Source organism: Rhagoletis pomonella, unplaced genomic scaffold, assembly GCF_013731165.1.
Source record: "Rhagoletis pomonella isolate Grant_MI unplaced genomic scaffold, Rhpom_1.0 Rhpom_scaffold_00039, whole genome shotgun sequence".
Taxonomy (NCBI): Eukaryota; Metazoa; Arthropoda; class Insecta; order Diptera; family Tephritidae; genus Rhagoletis; species Rhagoletis pomonella.
In genome coordinates, this window is record NW_023458593.1 from 285457 (window position 1) to 305445 (window position 19989).

The window sequence follows — 19989 nt, forward strand, 5'->3', positions numbered from 1 at the left end:
AATGCCTTGCAAACAAAAGGTTGATCGCGCTAAACCAATAGTGCAATGCACAAACTGCAACGAGTTTTTTGATTTGCTTTGTGTTGGCTTGAAACCAGCCGATGTTGATTATTTGAACTCGTCAAATAGTCCATTCTATTGTAAAGTGTGTATGGATGTGCGTCGTGCATCTCTTCGCTCGCTCCCGTCTTCCGTTGCTTTGGATCAGAGGTGGGTACTACCACAAACAAGCGTGAGCTAAAAGCGAGAATATGTTAGTATGCCTAATTCATTTTGCATGCTGTCGTGTTCTCATCGCTGCGCTCTCGCTTGTATACGTACACGCGACGCTTACGCTCTTTTAGCACCTGCTAACTCTCTGCCCATGCCTGCTTTGGATGAGGTGTTGTTGCTAAACCTGCAGTTAATGCGAGCTCTGAGGAAAATATAAACACACCTTTACACTCCCAAATAAAAAAAATCGAACTCTAACCCGAATGAGAACAATAATATGCTACAATTAGCATTGAACACGGTTGTGCAAGAAATCGCCGCTCTTAGAGCAGAGAATGTGCGTGTTATATCTCTAATTAACTCTTTGCATGAAGACAAAATGCAATTAATGCAAAAATCGGATGCCCTATATGCCGATGTTCGCTCAATACAAGCTAAACTAAATTGCAAAGACGCTGACATTTCAACACTAACATTGGAAATCAAAAACGTACAATTGTTTGTAAATCTAAGAATCTCAACCCATCTCGCGCCAACGGTGTAAGGGAGAGTAATGAAGCGAATAATTGTTCGGCTAAAAGTGCATTGTCATCTAACACGTATGCTTAACCCATCTCGCGCCAACGGTGTAAGTGAGAGTAATGAAGTAATGAAGTGCTAAAAGCACGATTGAGAGAAATAGAGGTACCGCTATTCCTCTCTCAGTGAATTTGACATAATCGTTGTTTTTATGACGTCACACTTGTGCAACTTGTTTACGTTTTCCTTGCAACATTTTTTCTTTTTCTTCTATTCTTGCTCACGTTTTGGCAATTCGCTCTCTCGCAATTGCACCAGTGTGACGTCACACAAAAGTTATTCTCAAAAATCCTCTCTGATGGGCGCAATCTTGTATTCTATCATTCTTGGGCTAAAAGTGCATTGTCGTCTAACACGTATGCTCTTTTGCCTACTGTGAATCCATGTGAGACTGCTGCTCCGAGTTCGCTTTCTGCTGCTAAGGCAGCCTCGTCGGCTGCTAAGGCAGCAGTCGGCGCGAAGTCAACATTGGGCATCGCTGCTGCTGCTCCTGCGTCGTCTCTCCCAGCTATGCTTACTCAGCCCGCCACGTCTACTATATCGGCTCTCCCTATGACAGTGACTAATAAACAAACAACCCTGCAAGAACAGTGACCATCATTTGACAAATCATTTGACTGGCAAGGCTGATAGAGATTTCTGTCACTGGCTACCTACAAGTTTCTATCACATTCTAAAGGGCAGTGTGAAAAATCTGATGTAAACATTTGTGTACATATGATCTTCCGTCTTCCTCCAACTTATGGCCTTATATATTGGTCTCTTTTTAACCAACGCAAAATTTGCAAATGTGTTAGTAAGATAAATGAGAATGTGTTAGTTTCCATCACACAATTCTTGTAGGGAACGTATGCTAGTGTTGCTGCCGATTTGCCTACTTTGTCGTCTATTCCACCTGCTCAGAATGTTCTGACTGATGATCCTATTGCAGTCAATGCGAATACTTATATCAAGTGCTTGTCAAACTCCCAAGTGGAATACTGTCACCAAAGGTAGCCGCAATAAGTTAAAATAACCCTTGGTTATCGGTGTGAAGAACAACAATAATAATGAACTTACTGTTATACCGAAAATGAAGTGGCTGCATATTTCTTCGTTTTCCCCTAATGTGTCCGTAAATGATATCTTGTCTTATGTTTCGAAGCATGCTGGTATTGAAAAGAAGCTCTTGGTATGCTTCATGTTAATAAAGAAGAACAGTAATTTGGAAAACCTGAAAAAAGTCAATTTTAAACTAGGAGTAGCTGAAAGTTTCTATAAAAACGTACTAAATGCAGATATCTGACGAATAAATGTTACGATTCGACCCTTTAAGTTTTTTCAAAGAGTCGGTGCAGCTCCGCAAGTGCCGTAGAGAACTCAGTGCATGCAAATGTTCTAACAATTTCTTTTCAAAATATGTCAGGTATGAGAACTAAAGCTAAGGCTGTTTATACTGCCACATTCCAATACGACTATGATGTTATTGTACTTGTCGATACCTAACTTCAGACTTCTTCGACGAGTAGTTCTTTGACAGAAATCTTTATAATGTGTTTCGTAAAGACAGAGATAGCAAAAAAACTGACCTCGCAAGGGGTGGTGGTGTCCTCATTGCTGTCAAAAAATCACTTCACTCTAATACAGTAGCTCTACAAAACCCGGATTCTCTCCTTGATCAGCTCTGCATTGCTGTAACTGGTAATAGAGGTGTCCTAATCTATAATGATCATGTTGATAATATTAGGCACTTGGCTGAAAGTGTTTCAAATAGTCAGATATGTGTATTAGGGGATTTTAATTTAAATAAAATTTCATGGTCTTATCTTCCTGGTGATGACTCGCTCATTCCAAGAAATGTCAATACTGCTAATGAAATTAATGTAATTGATAGTTAATACAGTTTGCAGATGGCTCAAATCAAATATTTTGTTAATAATTGAGGGAAAATCCTAGATCTTATTTTTGTAAGTACTGACCTGAGCTACAATATCAACCTATCATTAAATCCACTATCTCTTACTGATAAGCATCATATTCCATTACTTTTGGAATTAGAATTTTATGAATATTAGTATAATGTGACCGAAAATTTTATTAAATTTAATTACAACTGCTGCGATTTTAATGTGGTGAATAATTGTATCTCCAACGTAGATTGGCAATCAATGTTGCTAGAGCTTAATCTCGCTAGCGGCTTTGAATTTTTTAAACGCAAAAGTTTTGAAATTTCTAATGAGATTATCCCTCGTGTGCCTCAGAGGGTATACAAACTGCCTTGGTATACAAAAGATTTAAAAAAGTTAAAAAATCTGAGGAACAAATTTTATACGATGCACAAAAAATCAGGTTCTATTGATGATAAAACAAAATATCTTTATTACCTGAATGAGTTCAACTGCCTTAATAAATTTCTTTATAAAAACTACCTAATAGGCTTTGAAAATAATACCAAATCAAATCCAAAATCGTTTTGGAATTTCATTCAATCGAAACGAACGTCTTCAACTATTCCAACATCTATGTCTTATCTTGGTAAGCGTTCCGTGTCACCAAATGAATCTGCTAACCTCTTTGCGGACTTTTTTAAGGCTAATTTCGTCGAGGAACGACGATTCCATTTTAAAAAACATTACTTCATCTGTAGATTTTGGCTCGTTAGTTCTTAAAGAAGATGATATCATTACTGGAATTCAAAATCTTAAAAATTCCCATAAATGCGATGCTCATTATTTGTCATGTTTCTGTTTAAAAAAATGTGCATCCACAATTTCCGAGCCTCTTGTATTTATTTAACTTATCTTTAAAAAGTGCCACTTTTCTTGATGAGTGGAAAATTACGTTTATTACCCCTATTCACAAAAGTGGTAGTAAAAATGAAGTCTCCAATTACCGCCCAATCTCCAAACTTACCAACATCTCGAAACTTTTTGAAAAAGTTGTAATGACCACGTTAACGTTCGCGATAAAACATTTTATTTGCCCGTCCCTGCATGGGTTTGTTCCTGGGCACTCAACGATCACAAATCTTTCCGTTTTTTCAAATTACTGTATTTCATCTTTTTCGAATGGCCACCAAGTTGACTCAATTTACACGGATATCTCTAAAGCCTTTGATAGACTTTCCCGTAGTGCCTTGTTGGCTAAGTTAGGTAATTTGGGTTTTCATTCCACCTTTTTATTATGGATTGAATCGTACTTAAAAAAGAGAGTCAATTATGTTTTTATAGACAATATAAGATCTTTTCAACTTCAGGGGTTCCTCAGGGAAGTATACTTGGGCCTCTATTTTTTGTTATCTTCATTAATGATGTAAGTGTCTGTTTTAAGCACTGCAATTATTTAATGTATGCAGATGACTTAAAAATATTTTTAAGAGTTTCTAATATATCGGATGCTCAAACTCTCCAATCTGAATTGACTTGTTTTTCTGATTGGTGTAGAAGAAACAAGCTAACATTAAATGCAAGTAAATGTTACTCGGTAACTAAGTCACATAATAAATTTCCGTCAGCATACCTTATTTCCAATACGCCTATATCTTGCATTGACAAAATTCGGGATCTTGGTATAATTTTTGATTCAGGTTTTACATCTGGTGAACATCTTAATTACATAATTCCTAAGGCTTTTGCAGCATTGGCTTTCATCAAGGGAAATAGTTCCGAGTTCAGAGACCCCTACACAAAAAAACTTCTGTATAACTCTTTCGTTAGATCTCAATTAGAATATGGATCTATTATATGGAATCCATTCTATGCCGTCTATAATAAAAGAATTGAACGAGTTCAAACAATTTTTCTGAAATACTGCTTATCACATCTTAAGTTTGAATTACCTCTTCCTCCTTATACTTCAAGGTGTAAACTCATAAATTTGCATACTCTTCAAAGTAGAAGAATAATTTCGGCATTCACATTTATCTATGATATTGTTAATTGATTGATTGTCCTTTATTGTTGGAATTGATAAAATTCTATGTCCCTGTAAAAAATCTTCGGCGGCATTATACTTTTTCTATTGATGTTTGTAAATCCAACTATGCTTTGAATGGACCTATCACTAGATCTTTAATTGAGTTTAATTCAATAGAAAAGAATTGCTGTATTGACTTTTCATTAAGCCGTTTCTGTTTTAAGAATCTACTGTTTTCTTATTTTAAGCATTAATTACTTATTAAGTTGAACTGTTAGCTAGTCTATAAGAACTTATTGTTTCATTGACTTAATAAACCAAATACAAAAATACAAGATGTAAACAAAGAAATTAACCCTTTGTTATGCATTTACCATATTTGATAAAACTCAATGGGCCGTATGCATAAAAATAAGCAATTGCTTTTACTTAAAATTGCATACCTTTCACTTAAATTTGTTTGAAAAAAATCGAGTAAAAGGTCTGAAATTTTAAGAAAGATAATTGGCTTAGGTTTTATGCATACAGCCCAATATCTTTGAAATGAAAGTTTTTGTAAATATGAAAATATTTAAAATCTCATTAGAATCAGCTTCACTTCACTGCATTTTCTTTTAATGTAAATGTGGAAATGCATACTTACACGGAATTACACTCTAAATGAAACACACTCATTTATAAAACCGTTTTGGCCATTTTCTTGCTTTTACAAGCCCAATGTTTTTGAGCATTTAGTTTTTTATTCAAATACTTAAATTACTTTAGAACTTAATTTCAGTATTTTAGCTGTTGAACCTTTATAATTCGAAATTTCATTTCCATTAAATTTATTAAAAATTACTTCCAGTATCTTTATGTCAACAAGGAATTCTGGTTTAGGCTTTATCAGATCAGCATTTGAAATTTCGTCTATCCATGTATATGAGTGGGAGATTTTCTCTTCATATTAGGTATGATAAATCCTGCTCCTGGGAAAAAAGCGTCCGCTTAGAAATACTCGGCTGCGTTGGGCAACAAATAAAGTCAGTGGCACTAAAATGGTTTTCGCGCACACGTGATGTCGCAGCAATTTGCCCACCGTTACCGCTTCACTTGGTAATTTGGAGGTTTAAAATAACGCACAAGTTTGTTGTCCTGGCTCTTGCCAACCTCCGAATTGTCAAGTGAAACGACAACGGTGAGCAAATTGCTTCGGTGTTTCATTAGGAGACTCTTCACGTGTGCGCTTGACTTTGTTTGTTGGCCGTCGCAGCAGAGTATTTCTAAGCGGACCCACGCCGCAGAAACCAAGAAAATGAAAATAACGGATCTGCCGGCACAGGCAAGCAACCTAAAACCACCTACCTGCTAAATAACGGAACATAAACTGACGCAATCACGAAAACCAAGAAAATAAAAATAACGGACTTCTACCCGTCGGCCTACCTGCGAGATAATGAAACAAAAGCTGACGCACTTAGATGGGTATGCATAATGCGACCAACCGTACTTCTTTCGGAAGTACAGTACTTCTTTTTTCGCTCTTGTACTTCGTACTTCGAAGTACAGTCAAATGTACTTCGTTGGAATATTTTGTACTTCAGGAGGGAGATTTGTAACCAGTTAGCGACAATTTTCGGAAAGCTATCGCACATTTTGACGCATGATATACATGTTTTTGCGTCAAACAGTGCGATAGCGATTCGAAAATTGTCGCTAACTGGTTTCAGAATCTCCCCCAGGTCCTGCACTTCTCCGATCTTCTGGACGATCGTCACGTGGCCTGGGCGATAAATTCGTTCAAACCATTAAAGTCGCCGGGGACCGATGGCATCATACCTGCGCACTGAAAAGGCCTCTGAAGGTGTCGTGCAATTACACATCCCCAAGGCTTGGAAGGTAGTCAGTGCTGCGTTCATCCCGAAGGCCGCACATATTTCCCTTAGGTATTTTAGGCAAATCAGTCTCTCTTAGTTTTTGCTAAACACGCTAGATAGACCTACACATAAGAAACGCGATTCCTCGTGACTGCCTTTCAAGAGCTTTTTTTGTCGGTGAATACCGCTCTGCACACATTGGTAAAGTGGTCAGAGGAACCCTTCATGCATAAGAGGGGCCTTGAACAATGTCACTCCAGAGGCAATCGTTCAGTATATTCATAATCTGGAGGTTGAAACCAACCGAATAAGGCTTATCTACAGCTTACTTCGTGACAGAACAGTCGCCGCGGTGTGGGACAGCGCCTGCACTCATTACAGAGTCATTAGGAGCACTCCACAAGGTGGTGTTCTCTCTCCCCTGCTCTGGATTACGGTTGTAAACGACCTTCTAGAGACTCTGGAAAAATTGGGCTGTCGGGTGATCGCCTATGAAGATGATGTGAAACTTTTGGTTAAGGGACGATTTCTATACACCTTTTTTGATCTGGCTCAAAGTTACCTGAACCAGGTAACTATTTTGGTGGGCGATCAACGGTGGCTGTCGTGGAAGCCTAATATTGTGGAAAGGGTAAGAAAGTTTTCGGTTGCCTTGTACTGCTGTAGGGGGTCTATAGGTAAAATGTGAGGTCTCTCGCCCAAATGAATTCATTAGCTCTAGGTGGAACTCACTCGAGAAGGCTACACTTGTAAAATAGGAATTAGCTGAGCATTAGGAGTCACACCTACACTGGCGCTTAACATATATATATATATTGAATACGGCGCCAGCTTTTAGGCTAAGGGAAATCTGGTCATTTTGTGACATAAAAAAGGAAAAGAAGACGTTTCTCTGCTGCAGCAAATCTTTTTATAGGACACTTTAAAACACATGCCCTCTCAAGGGATAGTTATGTGGGTTCTGACAGGCCATTGTGCGATTGGTATTCATGCGGTGAGACTAGGAATTTCAACTGTCCTTTTTTATTAGCTGTCAAGAGGAAGATGAAGTGATATCATCTCCACACTTTCTTTTAGACTGTCCAACCCTCGCGAGGCTAAGATTTCGCTCGCACTTCTGAACAAACACTGAGCTCTCAGGGATCGAAATGGGCTGCATTCGAAATTTCGTAATCAGCTCGCGTCGTTAATTTAACCCAACCTAACCTGTACTTCTTTGAGCTATGAAATAGTTGGTCACATTAGGTATGCATGACCTAATGACAGTTAAAACAGATAGTAACACGAATACATAAAAAGCGGAAGGAAACACGAACTATTCAGAACGAAAAATGATACTGAAGATGGCACAACGCCGAAACCGGTTTGTCTCCAAACCAAATTTGACAAGGGATGACGAAAAATCGTTCCACAATACGTTAAATCTTCATATGAAATTCTACTTCCTTCTCCAAAATGCTTGCAGAGATTTGCTGTATGAAACTTTCACTCGTATGGGAGAGACCACAGAACCTTTTGAATTATATTTCACCATGAGTATCGAATAGATTTTGTATAACTTGATACCAAGTTCCGGTACTCTACTATAAACACTTCCAGAGATACACAGTATGAAAATTTTCATGTGAGGTGCCATGCCTCATGCAAACATGCGGAACTTTTGGAAATATGTATGTAGTTCTGATTGCGTTTGGCAAGCGTCCATACACCTTTTCTATATATACGGTATAGAAGGGAATTGAATAAATTTCACACCGTTATTCTTGCAGTTCGCCCTTGTATTCCAACTACCTTTAAATGCGCAACTCACTTTTTAAGGTAATTTTTTTGTTTTTGAAATTTTGAAGTGTTTTTAAATAAATGAAGTTGGTAGCACAACTATGATGCAAAAGTCAAAAAAAAACATTTATGTCAGAAACTTAATTTGGCCGAGAAAAAAAAATTGAGTGAAACTATCTTTGTATGACATAGCATCGCATTGACTTAATAGTAAATATCGACACTTAAAAAAATTAGTGGATGACTGAACACCAGCGCAAAGCGTGCTGACTTGCAAATACAGCCACCACAAGTGAACGATACTTATAACATCTCATACTGCCGTCCCTAAATTGGCGCATCAAGCGCCAAACAACTGTCAAAAATCCTCATGCCCGTACAATTTGTATGGAGTATCCCACAATAACGCGGCGCTAGCGTCCAGCAAATGGAATTTTCATTTTTGACAAGGCGTTACGTGTTGAAGTTGGATGCAGAAGACGGAAAGAACAAAAAAGTGAAAGAGGCAACGAGAATAAAATTGGAAGCAATGAGAAAACGTAAAAAATTACGCCCCTTGATTTGGAGATAGTGCGCGCTAACACTCGTTGATAATCGAAAACGCAACGCTTTGCGCTCCAATTTAGGGACGGCAGATACTAGCTTTGTTTCTCAACTGATAATTATCACAAATTATCACTAATTTCTGCTGGAAAGCGTTTCTTAACCCAAAAAACTAGCAGAAACTAGCAGCTCTCCCTCGATCTTACGCTCTTATTTTTTGGCTCTCCTGCTAATTTCTGCTAGTAAAATTTTTGCTAGCAGAAACTAGCAGCTGTCAAAATGAATAAACAGCTGTTAAAACGTAAACAACAGAGGTTAGGAAAAGTTGCTTTCATTTGTTTCTTTCCATTTCGAATCTGCACAGCAATGCCTTCAGGAGGATTGAATGAAATTCAAATGGCGATTATAGAAAGTAAATATTCTTTTAATTTTAATAGTTCATTTCACAGTAACCAATTTGTACTATATATTTGTATGAAAAAGCTGCATTTAGTTCAAGTGAGAGTGACTACGATGACGACGACATGGATTGTTTAATTGATCTAAATAACACCATTAAACAACACGTTCTACATTTAAAAGAAATAGTTGCTTTCGAAAAAAATGCGTAATTGCGTAAAAAACTATTTAGAAGAAATTGTGCAAACATATACGGAGCAGGAGTTTCGCTGCCATTTTAGAATTTCGCGGAGTTTATACGACCAAGTCTACGGGAAGACAAGCGCATTTCTGAGAAAATGCACGTTGCAATATATCTGTGGTTTGCTGGTCATGAAGCATGCAGCTTTAAGCTGATGCCAAATAAAACTTTGTAGCTTTGCGTGACATTTATAACTTTGCCAGCAAAGCGCCAGACGCAAAAGGTATGCCTAGGGACGTTCCGATACCATCAAAGTATCGATACCTACTCAAATGAGTTTACTCAAATCGGTATTGCGATACTACTTATATGAGTCAACCGAATGTATCGATACCTACTTATATCGATAATTTTTCATCCTTTTACATGCAACAAAGCGAAATTATTTTTCAGACGTTATCTGTGACATACTTTGAGTGGCACCTGAGTGTCAGATCGACCTATCTCGGCAGAGAGTCCGAAATTTTCAATATGTTTTCTGTTGAGGTATCGATATGTATGTATATTTCTTCATTAGTAGCACTAGAAGTAATACTTACTTAGACAAACAATTCAACCTTTGAAAGTTTCTCACAAAACTTTACGGCTACAATGCATTGCTTGCACTTTATTGTGGTATCACTAGCTTTGTAAAATTATATCCACACTTTACTGGCCGTCTCCACAGGATAAAATTTATTGCTGTCCAGCTGTAATTTTGGTCACTAGATATAAGTTATATCAGTGGCAATATTGGTGTGGGCTTTTTATATCTTGATATAAGCATTTGTAAGATAGCTTCTAAAACGCAGTTTTGCCGGATTTAATCACTTATAAAATTTAAAAAAATATACTATTTTACACCCAAGTACATAATAACAAATATTTTGACAGAAAACAGCTCAATTTTTGCTTTTATATTAAAATATCAATGATGTTGCCGACACGAAGTTTTCGTGCAAATGAAAATGTAGCTGTCAAACTACCAAATTGCCGGCAATAGATGGCAAGATATAAGCTCTGATATATATTGCTCTTGAAGAGCAATGAGCGGTCTCCATTGGCTATTTATATTCTAACATATGTATCAAGATATAAACTTTATCCTGTGGAGACGGGCAGTTAGATTTTGGCGGTGTCATTGCTTAAAGAAATTATTTTTCATAAAAACGAAGCAATTATTTTCCATAGAACAAATATTTTCGACAAGATATGGCCCCTGTTCAAATCGATTCGATACAAGTACTTTTCTTTCGATACCAAGTAGGTATCGAAACAACGATTCGAGTAAAAAAAGTAGTTGGTATTGAAACAAAAGTATCGAGTACATACTCGTATTTACTTGTATCGGAACATCCCTAGGTATGCCACAATGAACGCCAAGAAAACAATTTTGTGCCGCTTTTTTACTCGTCAAAGTTGCTGTGGATTTTATATGTTTTGCTTTAAAATTATCAGCAATGTAATTAATTTTTATGTTTCTGTATGAAACTCGAATTGGGACCGAACAAAATAAATATTAAACCGGCTGATTGTCAAAGCGCGCAAAAATATGGGAGTTGGCCATCTTTTCGCTTCGCGCTGCAGCTTCAACGATTTATGTGGCATGCTTTTTGCATTTTCATACAATTCATCTTATCTGTCGAAACGAATCTGTCACGTATAGCGAAGCAAAAGTTTTATGTGGCATCAGCTTTAGGGACCTGGGCGACCGTTTTGATGTTGCATTAGCAACAGTATGCCGAGTCATAAAGCGGGTCACATTGTATGGCTGACTTCCAAAACGTATCAATACAATGTTTGGAAACTGTTATACTGCGGTATTCAAACTATTTTTATATGCAGAGTTGCGACACATTGCAATCATATACATTGCATATTTTAAATATTCAATACAGCAATGAACAATTTCTCTGAATTTTCCATTTTTAAAACACCAATGGTAACCAATAACAAACGAGGTATCAACTTTGTTTCTGATGCGCTGATTGCTGTAGCGATGCGTTTCGATAACTTTTCGGATACGTTTTGGAAAAGTATACATTGTCAATATTTTGTAGTTCGGCGTTATGGAACATTTTGCTTTGTACGTATGCAAAGCAATTGACAGGCTGACTTCCAAAACGTCAATTGCTTTGAATACGTACAAAGTATAAGGTTCCATAACGCCGAACTACAAAATATTGACAATGTATACTGTTCCAAAACGCAGCCGAAAAGTTATCGAAACGCATCGCTCGAGCAATCAGCGCATCAGAAACAAAGTTGATGCTTCGTTTGTTATTGGTTAGCATTGGTGTTTTAGAAATGGAAAATTCAGAAAAATTGTTCATTGCTGTATTGAATATTTAAAATATGCAATGTATATGGTTGCAATGTGTCGCAACTCTGCATATACAAACAGTTTGAATACCGCAGTATAACAGTGTCCAAACATTGTATTGATACGTTTTGGAAGTCAGCCACATTTTGGAAGTCAGCCTATGTTAGTTCTCTAAGCACGCAATACATAAAATGGCCTAGTGAGGCGAAGAAACTGGAGACTAGTAATATTTTTGAAGAGAAGTGTGGCTTTTCTAAAGCAATAGGTAATGTACATACATTGATAAAAATGAAAAGCGTTAATTAAATACAATGTTCTCATTTAGGTTACATCGATGGAACTCACATCGTCATCGACCCACCACAAACTAGGAAAGATTACTACATTAATCGAAAGGGCAAATATAGCTTATGCTTGCAAGGTGTCTGTGACGAAAAAAAGAAGTTTATTAGTATTTTTGTAGGATACCCGGGTTCGTCGCACAATAGTTGGGTTTTTCAAAACTCGCGCCTGCACAACAACCTTTCGGAAATATGTGGAGGTAATAATAGTGTATATGGATATGTATATCTATTTATTTATTTCAAAATATACTAATAAACAAATTTCAGTGTAATAGTTTGAAAGTGGTTCCCAACTTTTATTATATAAGTCTTTGAATAATAGTTATAAATGACTCAAAAAATTTGTATCTTACTAAAATAATTGTTGACTGGATTTTAATCTTTTCTTTTATAATAGTTATGTCTTTGATATAAACACTTATGGCCTTATTCATAAAAAAATTAAATAGGTTTCAATAGCTTTACAAATTGACGGTTTCATACATTTTTCAATTTATAAACCTTTTTTAAATCTACTTTATTTTTTATAAATAAGGATCTTAGATTGGATGATGAAAATAAATATATTTATTCTTTAACAGGTTATCAATTTCAGAATATTATTTACTGGCCGATTCCGCATATCCGTGCACTTCTAATGTAGTCACGCCCTATCGCGACAATGGGCACTTAACACACCAGCAGAAAAGGTTCAACATTAAGCTGAGCTCTGGGCGAGTGGCAATAGAGCATACCTTCGGCATACTGAAGCAGCGATTCCGGCAATTATATTATTGCAAGCTTGGTGTTGAAAAGCTGTGCCATTTTATACGCACATGTTGTGTTCTTCATAATATCGCCAACCAAGATGATTTAGAGTTCCATATGGGGGAAACTTCAGAAACAGAAGAGGGTGTGGAAGGATACGTTCATACTTCAGCAAATTTAAGAGGAAACACCGTGAGAGAAGCTGTATCCCGAGAAATCCTATCACGCTAAAGCATGTACATAAAGATTCTGAACAAAAATTTTAAAATTTTGAAGGCGTTTTTTCGAAATTTGTTAAATTTTCGTGAACTGTGCACAAAGTTTTAAACTGTGACTTATGTGGTTTGTGGTATAGAATCCATTATATTTTTATAAATAAAGAAAAAAATATATAACACAAAACATTGTGAATCTTGTTAAAACTAAAAAAGTTTGATATTTACGTAAGCGCCACTGTATGTGTGTATGTACATCGTTTTACCTTTTTGTAATCTTTAATTGCAAGTTTTTTAATAAAATGTATGGCATCCAAAATTTCACTTAAATCAAATACTTATGTTTGTGGTTTTACAGGATTTCAAGTTTTATTTCACATTTCAATTTTTATCTAACTACTTAATAATAGAGAAAACGATTAATTAATTAAAAAGAGAAGTGTATGTATAAGATAAAACACACACTTGTCATCAACTGATTAAGTCACATATTTTGATAAATTTTAGCTATTTTTATTTTGCTTATTTACTGTTTATTATTTTTCCATAAAAGTCTCATTATATAACAAACCCCATATAAATCCACATTTCAAACTTCTCACAAAAATTATAAAAAATCTGCAAAGTTTCAGCTAAATTTTCAACTTTTTCTTCAGATTTTTTAGAATTTTGAGTATGCAGTTTAATAGCCCATTAAATTCCAGGGTAATAATGTGCAAGTTTATATATTTTGTATTGCAAAAATTTGTAATGCGGTCAGAAAAAAATTATTAAAAATCAACGCGATTCTTTAGCTATTTAAAACTTGCACATTATTACCCTGGAATTTAATGGGCTATTTAATGCATACTCAAAATTCTGATAAACCTGAAGAAAAAGTTGAAAATTTAGCTGAAACTTTGCAGATTTTTTATAATTTTTGTAAGAAGTTCGAAATGTTGATTTATGTGGTGCTGGTTATGTGATGTGCCAGACTTTTATAAAAAAATTATAAACATTGAATAAACAGAAGAAAAATAGCCAAAATCTATCAAAATGTTGATGACTTAATCAGCTACTAAAATAGTACTACTTTATCATGTCCTGTTTTAGTGAAGCTTAGTATTTTTATATCGCCTCTCTAAGCTATAAAACTTGGTCTCCACCTGCTGGCTGGTGAACATGTAGCCTGCTGCGCACATCCTTTCCGAAATATTGACCCACATTTTCTTTTTGCTTTTCACGTCCATACATTTACCAACCCTTGGCATAAGCTCCTTTAGCAAGGACGACAACAGTTTTGTGGGAGCCTCCAACCATTCATTTCGAAATTGTGATAAGCTTCCACTTGCTTGCGGTTGAGTTTCTTCGCTATCCTGAAAGTGCAAAGGGATTTCGTTAAATATTAAACCTTTAATAACACTATCTATACTCACTTCTCTTGGTGGAATAAAAACTAAATTGTCGACTTGCCCCCGCTCCTCCACTATTTTTGCTATCATCTATTTTCGATAACAGTCATCTATATTAATTATAGATTAATTGATAATCTGTGAAATTTTTATTACTCAATTATATTCATATATACATATATTCATATACTTACCAGTTTGCACTCGCTTACAGGTTCTTGGAGATAAAGTTACTTCAAGTCGGGAAGGTTCCATTTTTATTTTTTTTAATAAAATTCTTTAACTTTAATTTAACTTTAAAATTGCAAAAAAATCGCGCCAAATTTGTCAAATTCCCCGATCAGCTGTTTACTTGCTAATTTCTGCTAGTTTTGCGTTTCTTTACTTTTTCTTTATTTCGCTCTCTGTGAGCGTAATTCTCTAAATTTTCTCATTCTTCTTCTTCCTGATAATTATCTGCTAGAAAAGAAAAGAAAGAAAGCCACTGATATTGACTTCGGCAAACCAGTATTCCGAATAGACATGCACGAAACCAGCAATCGCCGTATTTGGTCGACTGCCGAAAGCATCATACTGCATTTGGACGGTTGCCGGAAGCATGAGATCTCATTTGAACGGTTGGCGAAGGCAAGACGGCGCAGTTAATTTGTTACAGAAGTCGTAATAGTTGTGTTTGTTTACAAATTATCCAGTAACTTGCCAGCAACTCTCCGGTAACTTAATTTCTGAGAATTCGCTCTCATTGAAAATGCAAATCCAGTAATAATTTGAAAGTTTCATGAACAGCTGATGAATTGGTTGTTTATTCGCAGCAAATTCCTAATAAAACAATGAGGTTCTTCACACTTGCCTTGTTTTCAGGTTATCTGGTTAAATTTATTATTGTGTAGCGTATTTTATTATTGTAAAAAAATAACTACATAACCAGATAACCAGGCAAGCGTAAACAACCTCATTGTGTAGTGTATTTTATTGTTGCAAATTGAATAAAAAATATAACCACATAACCATTCGCATGCTATGGGGATCCGCCTTAAGTACGAAGTGCTCTAACAAAGGAGAGGAAACAACGCAACGAAATTTCAAGTAAAATGAAAATGCATTTCTATTCAATTTCTATTTATATAAATTAAAAATTCCTGAGGCAGTATTTATTTGCGTGATTTTCCATTGGAAGCCCAATTTTGTCATTATCTACAGTCTTTTGTCATTTGACAGTCTACATAAAATCGCTCGGAAAAAAGTCCGGACATTAGGCTAGTAAGTAAGAACTCAAAATTACTTTGCAATGCCTGAGGACCGCTGAAAAGAAAGTTTTGGGCAGTCTCGAGCTTCGGCGGGCCTGTAATGAAGCATAGAGAATATCATGTACTTGTCTCACTCACAATATAACCTAGTCTTTAGAAACTAAAAATATGCTCTTATATTTTCCAGCAACGAGGTCTTTCGACGATTGGATGAATATTCTGCAAGCTTGGTCATTGAACACATCACTTCCGAACATTCAGGCAACTATTCTTGTATTGCGAGTAACGTCGCCGGGATGGAGCGTTTCACAGTACCATTGACAGTAAATGTTCCTCCCAAATGGGTACTAGAACCAAAAGATTCTAGTGCCCAAGCCGGTCAAGATGTTTGGCTGCATTGCCAGTCTTCTGGATATCCGAAGCCTGCAATTACATGGAAAAAAGCTATTGGACCTACTCCAGGGGAATACAAAGACTTTTTGTATGAGCCGACCGTGCAGCTCTTTCCAAATGGTACAATATTCTTTAAGAAGATCAGCAAGGAGTCGCAGGGCCATTTTCTTTGCGAGTCAAAAAACAACATCGGTTCAGGTGTAAGCAAAGTCATCTTCCTCAAAGTGAATGGTAAGTGATGCATATTTAAATGTCAACATCATAAATATAATAGTACCAACATATTTGGAAAATTTTAAAATTCAGTCGCGATGAGAAATTTACAATATTCGTATTACAAATACCAATTTTAAACATGGCAATCAATATTTTAAACAGAAATTTATTCTTTTATTCTTTTGTCTGCTGTTTTTTTTTCAAACTTTCCTTCTTTGCTTTTTATTTCGATTATTGAAATCATCGTTATAATTATTTTATTACTATCGCTTGAGAGTAGTGCTGCAAAAACATCGATGTTTGAAACTATCGATTTTTCGATGTTTTTGCCACTAAAATATCGATAGTATCGATACTATCGTGGTTTCTTGAGAATTTTAACTTTTTGTTTCAAGCTGAAATCCTTATCAATTAACAAACATAATTTTTTAATAAATTACATTTATTATTTTAAAATTATCCAATAATTAATTTAAATATTAATTAAACTTGTATTTAAGGTCACATTTAATTTGTAATTATATAAAAGTATTCATAAAGCAACAACACTATTAATATGTGTTATAAATTATGTCTTATTAAATAAATTAAAGGCATTAATCCAGGGTACACTTCAGGTTTTTATTCTTAATTTTCCCAATTAGAGATCGCACTGACAAAATCTATTTGTTAGTAATAACCAGGGCTGAAGAAAATAAGCAAGAAACAAATCCGTTTTAAGCGCTTAGATAAGCACAAAAACATTGGTAAATATACTCGCAGAATAACAAAAATTAGGTACAGTTTAATGTGATTTTATTCAGTTTACTTCAAGTATTGAAAAATTACAATGGACACACTAGTTTTGCTCGATATTCTCAAATAATGGAGATCTGCGTTGGTTGGTCTTAATTTTTTTAAATATTCGTTATTCGGTATTCAATGCTGCCCGCAGAGACAAACCATTGGTATTAATTTTTTATATCCAAGCAGAAACGAAATTAAAGTTACGGGTTAATAAAAACTAGATCTCTTTTTATATGTTATTATTTTACTTGATACAAATATTTCAAGGTAAAACTGCTCGCTCAATTCGTCAGCCATCATTTATTTTTTGAAGTTTATCCACTTTATAAGATTAAAATTTTGGGAGCAACTGAAGTGAGCAATGGAAGATTGAAAATTTGAAAACATTTTTGTTATGTTAGCAAACTTCATAAATGTTCAGGCTGTCTCGCGGCGGATTCTTCAAATTTTTATATCATGATTATTTTCGAACATTTATTTAGTTCGACGAATAAAAAAAGCCCAAGAAATGGTCAAGAAAAATTTATAGATATTTAATTATATTTAATTATCTTAAGCAGTACGAAGTTATTAAGAAATTCGCTACGCTTTCTACTATGGTTTGCTAAAGTTTGTTTGTGAAGAGTACCAGGTACCCTTGTTTTCAACAGAAATATATGCCCGTTCCATTATTTCGTAAGGAAAAAGTAAGACAGCAGGCTGTAAGCTTAAACTTTTTGGCCCTGGTAATAACTTCCCTGAACACTTATTGTGAGGCTTTAGCGTTCTGTTAAAGATTATGAGTTGATAACGCTTTAGTTTTTATACTTCTTGCCTGCCCCAAATCAGCAACAGATAAACTTTCCAATGATGGCATATCCTCTAAAAACATCGATAGTAAGAAAAACATCGATGTTTTCAAAAAAATATTTAAACATCGATACTATCGATAGTGCTCCGATGTTTTTGCAGCTCTACTTGAGAGTGTAATTTTGCTATTTGACAGTTTTAAAGGTTTTAGTCTGAAAATCGCTGGAACAAATATTTTGAGGAATTATTTCATTTTATCACTTTCTTTGGTGTTTTAATTAAAAAAATGGTTGATTGTGAAAGAAAAGATCACTATGTATTAAGCTCTACCAAGAATTACAGCGGACGACGGCAAAGCGGTGGGCGGTAAGTGAACATCTGTATAGTTGCCGCAGTGAAACCCGTCAGAGTAAACACAATTGCGGCCCACGACGGCTTCCGTCAGTTGTCATTTTGATTTGAAAATTTTCATTAAAATTAGATATTTTTTCGGTAGGTGCGTGTATGTAGATTTGCTTGAAATAAAAATGGATGAAAACATTGCCAAACTTGTGAAATTAATACAAATTACTACAATCAACATTGTGCCGTCCCCGCTGGGCGGTAAAAATAGAAATAAATTTAAATCAACGGAAAAACTTCGGCGGTAAAAACGCTGCCGCCGCAATTATGGGCCACTCCATATGCCTTTGTGAGTTTTTATTTTGACAGCAGTTAACCGACGACCGCTTTACCGTAGTCCGCTGCAATTCTGGGTAGAGCCAAGGTAATAGCAGTTGAGCAAACACAACCCTGCCATGTATTTTGTTGTTGCTTGAGAAACCTAGAATGTCAAAACAGAAAGAAATGTAAGCACGTTCGACCAATCAAAAGCAAACGAAAAGGATGCTAATTTATGTGTATGTGAATGTGTATATGAATGTAGCAAAGTTTGACAGTTCAGATTTTTTACGAAATAGAAAAAAATCAAAACTGCAGCCTTGCTGCTACTACCTCTTTAGTGTGCCTCGGGTAGAGCCATTGATGTCAGTACGACTAGGGATGGGTAAATTCGATATTCGAAGCTTCGAGATTCGAATTTTAATCGAACTTTAGCTCTAAAATTACGAATTTTTGAATTCGAACTTTGTGGTGCTAAAATTCGGATAAAATCGAATTTTTCTAGATAAAATCGAATTTCATCTTCATTTGCAAAAAATCAGCTCTGCAACTTTCTTGTTTCTGACAAAATTTAGCATCACTGTGTGTGGCACCATATTTGCATTAGGGCTGCAAGCCTATGAAATATATCGACGTTTTTTCGATCTGAGGCAACAAAATATCGATGTATCCTGTATAAAAATCGATATTTTTGATGCAGCGAATGAATTAAAAATATACAAGAAAATGGAATAATTGGAACTTCGATAAATGTGGTGACGTGCAATAATGTCAATGACATTAATATTCACTTTTCAATTGTATATCAATGTCAGCGGCATTAATTCGATTGACATTAATGCACGTCACCATAAATGTTTAAGTATTAACTCACAGTGAAATGTATTTACAGTTAAACATACCAGCTATACAAATAAGTTCATAAAAAATAAATAATATTTCAGATGCTTTCTGATCTTAAAACTTTATCTAATGTCTGGTTTTCATTATGTCGAAATAACTGACATCAAAAACTGCTTTAACTAACAGCTGTTCACTTGGTGTCAAATACATCATAAAAACTGACCAAATGTAGATATCGCAGTGCATGTCAAAGGCTGTCGTAAAATTTTTTGTGGCAGGTGATTGACGTTCCATTTTCCAACACTGATGTCAAATGTGAAGTGAAATTTTTGGCATGAGTCAAAATTACCGGCCGTTTAGCTATGGACAAACCAAAAATGTGGCTGGGTAGAACTCTTCATGCCCTATTATCTATTTTGTTAATTGTTTACTTAAAGATCTCGCTTTCAAAAGCAAAATCATACGTTGTCATTAAATGTAAGACTTTTTTAATAAACATACGTATTATTGCATATGTATATAACGTGAAGCATGCAAAGATTTCTTTGTTTT

At 35.4% G+C, this 19989-nt stretch overlaps 2 protein-coding genes across 3 annotated transcripts in view; both read left to right on the forward strand.

Moving 5' to 3' along the window:
• The window catches only part of LOC118749741 (Down syndrome cell adhesion molecule-like protein Dscam2), a 266791-nt gene extending 250351 nt beyond the window's left edge, over window positions 1-16440 (forward strand). Inside the window, exon 6 of the mRNA XM_036484519.1 lies at window positions 15938-16440. Within this exon, the coding sequence (XP_036340412.1) occupies window positions 15938-16382 (445 nt within the window). The 3' untranslated portion in view covers window positions 16383-16440. The remainder of the gene's footprint in view (window positions 1-15937) is intronic.
• On the forward strand, window positions 11917-13241 carry LOC118749743 (putative nuclease HARBI1). Of its 2 annotated transcripts, XM_036484522.1 has the most exons (3): window positions 11917-12071; window positions 12132-12347; window positions 12732-13241. In XM_036484522.1, the coding sequence occupies exons 2-3, from the start codon at window positions 12340-12342 to the stop codon at window positions 13126-13128; spliced, it is 405 nt and encodes a 134-aa protein (XP_036340415.1). In that variant the 5' UTR covers window positions 11917-12071; window positions 12132-12339; the 3' UTR covers window positions 13129-13241. The 2 variants fall into 2 exon arrangements, with proteins under 2 accessions (XP_036340415.1, XP_036340414.1); XM_036484521.1 differs by having other exon boundaries at window positions 11917-12347.
• Window positions 16441-19989: the final 3549 nt, after the last annotated feature.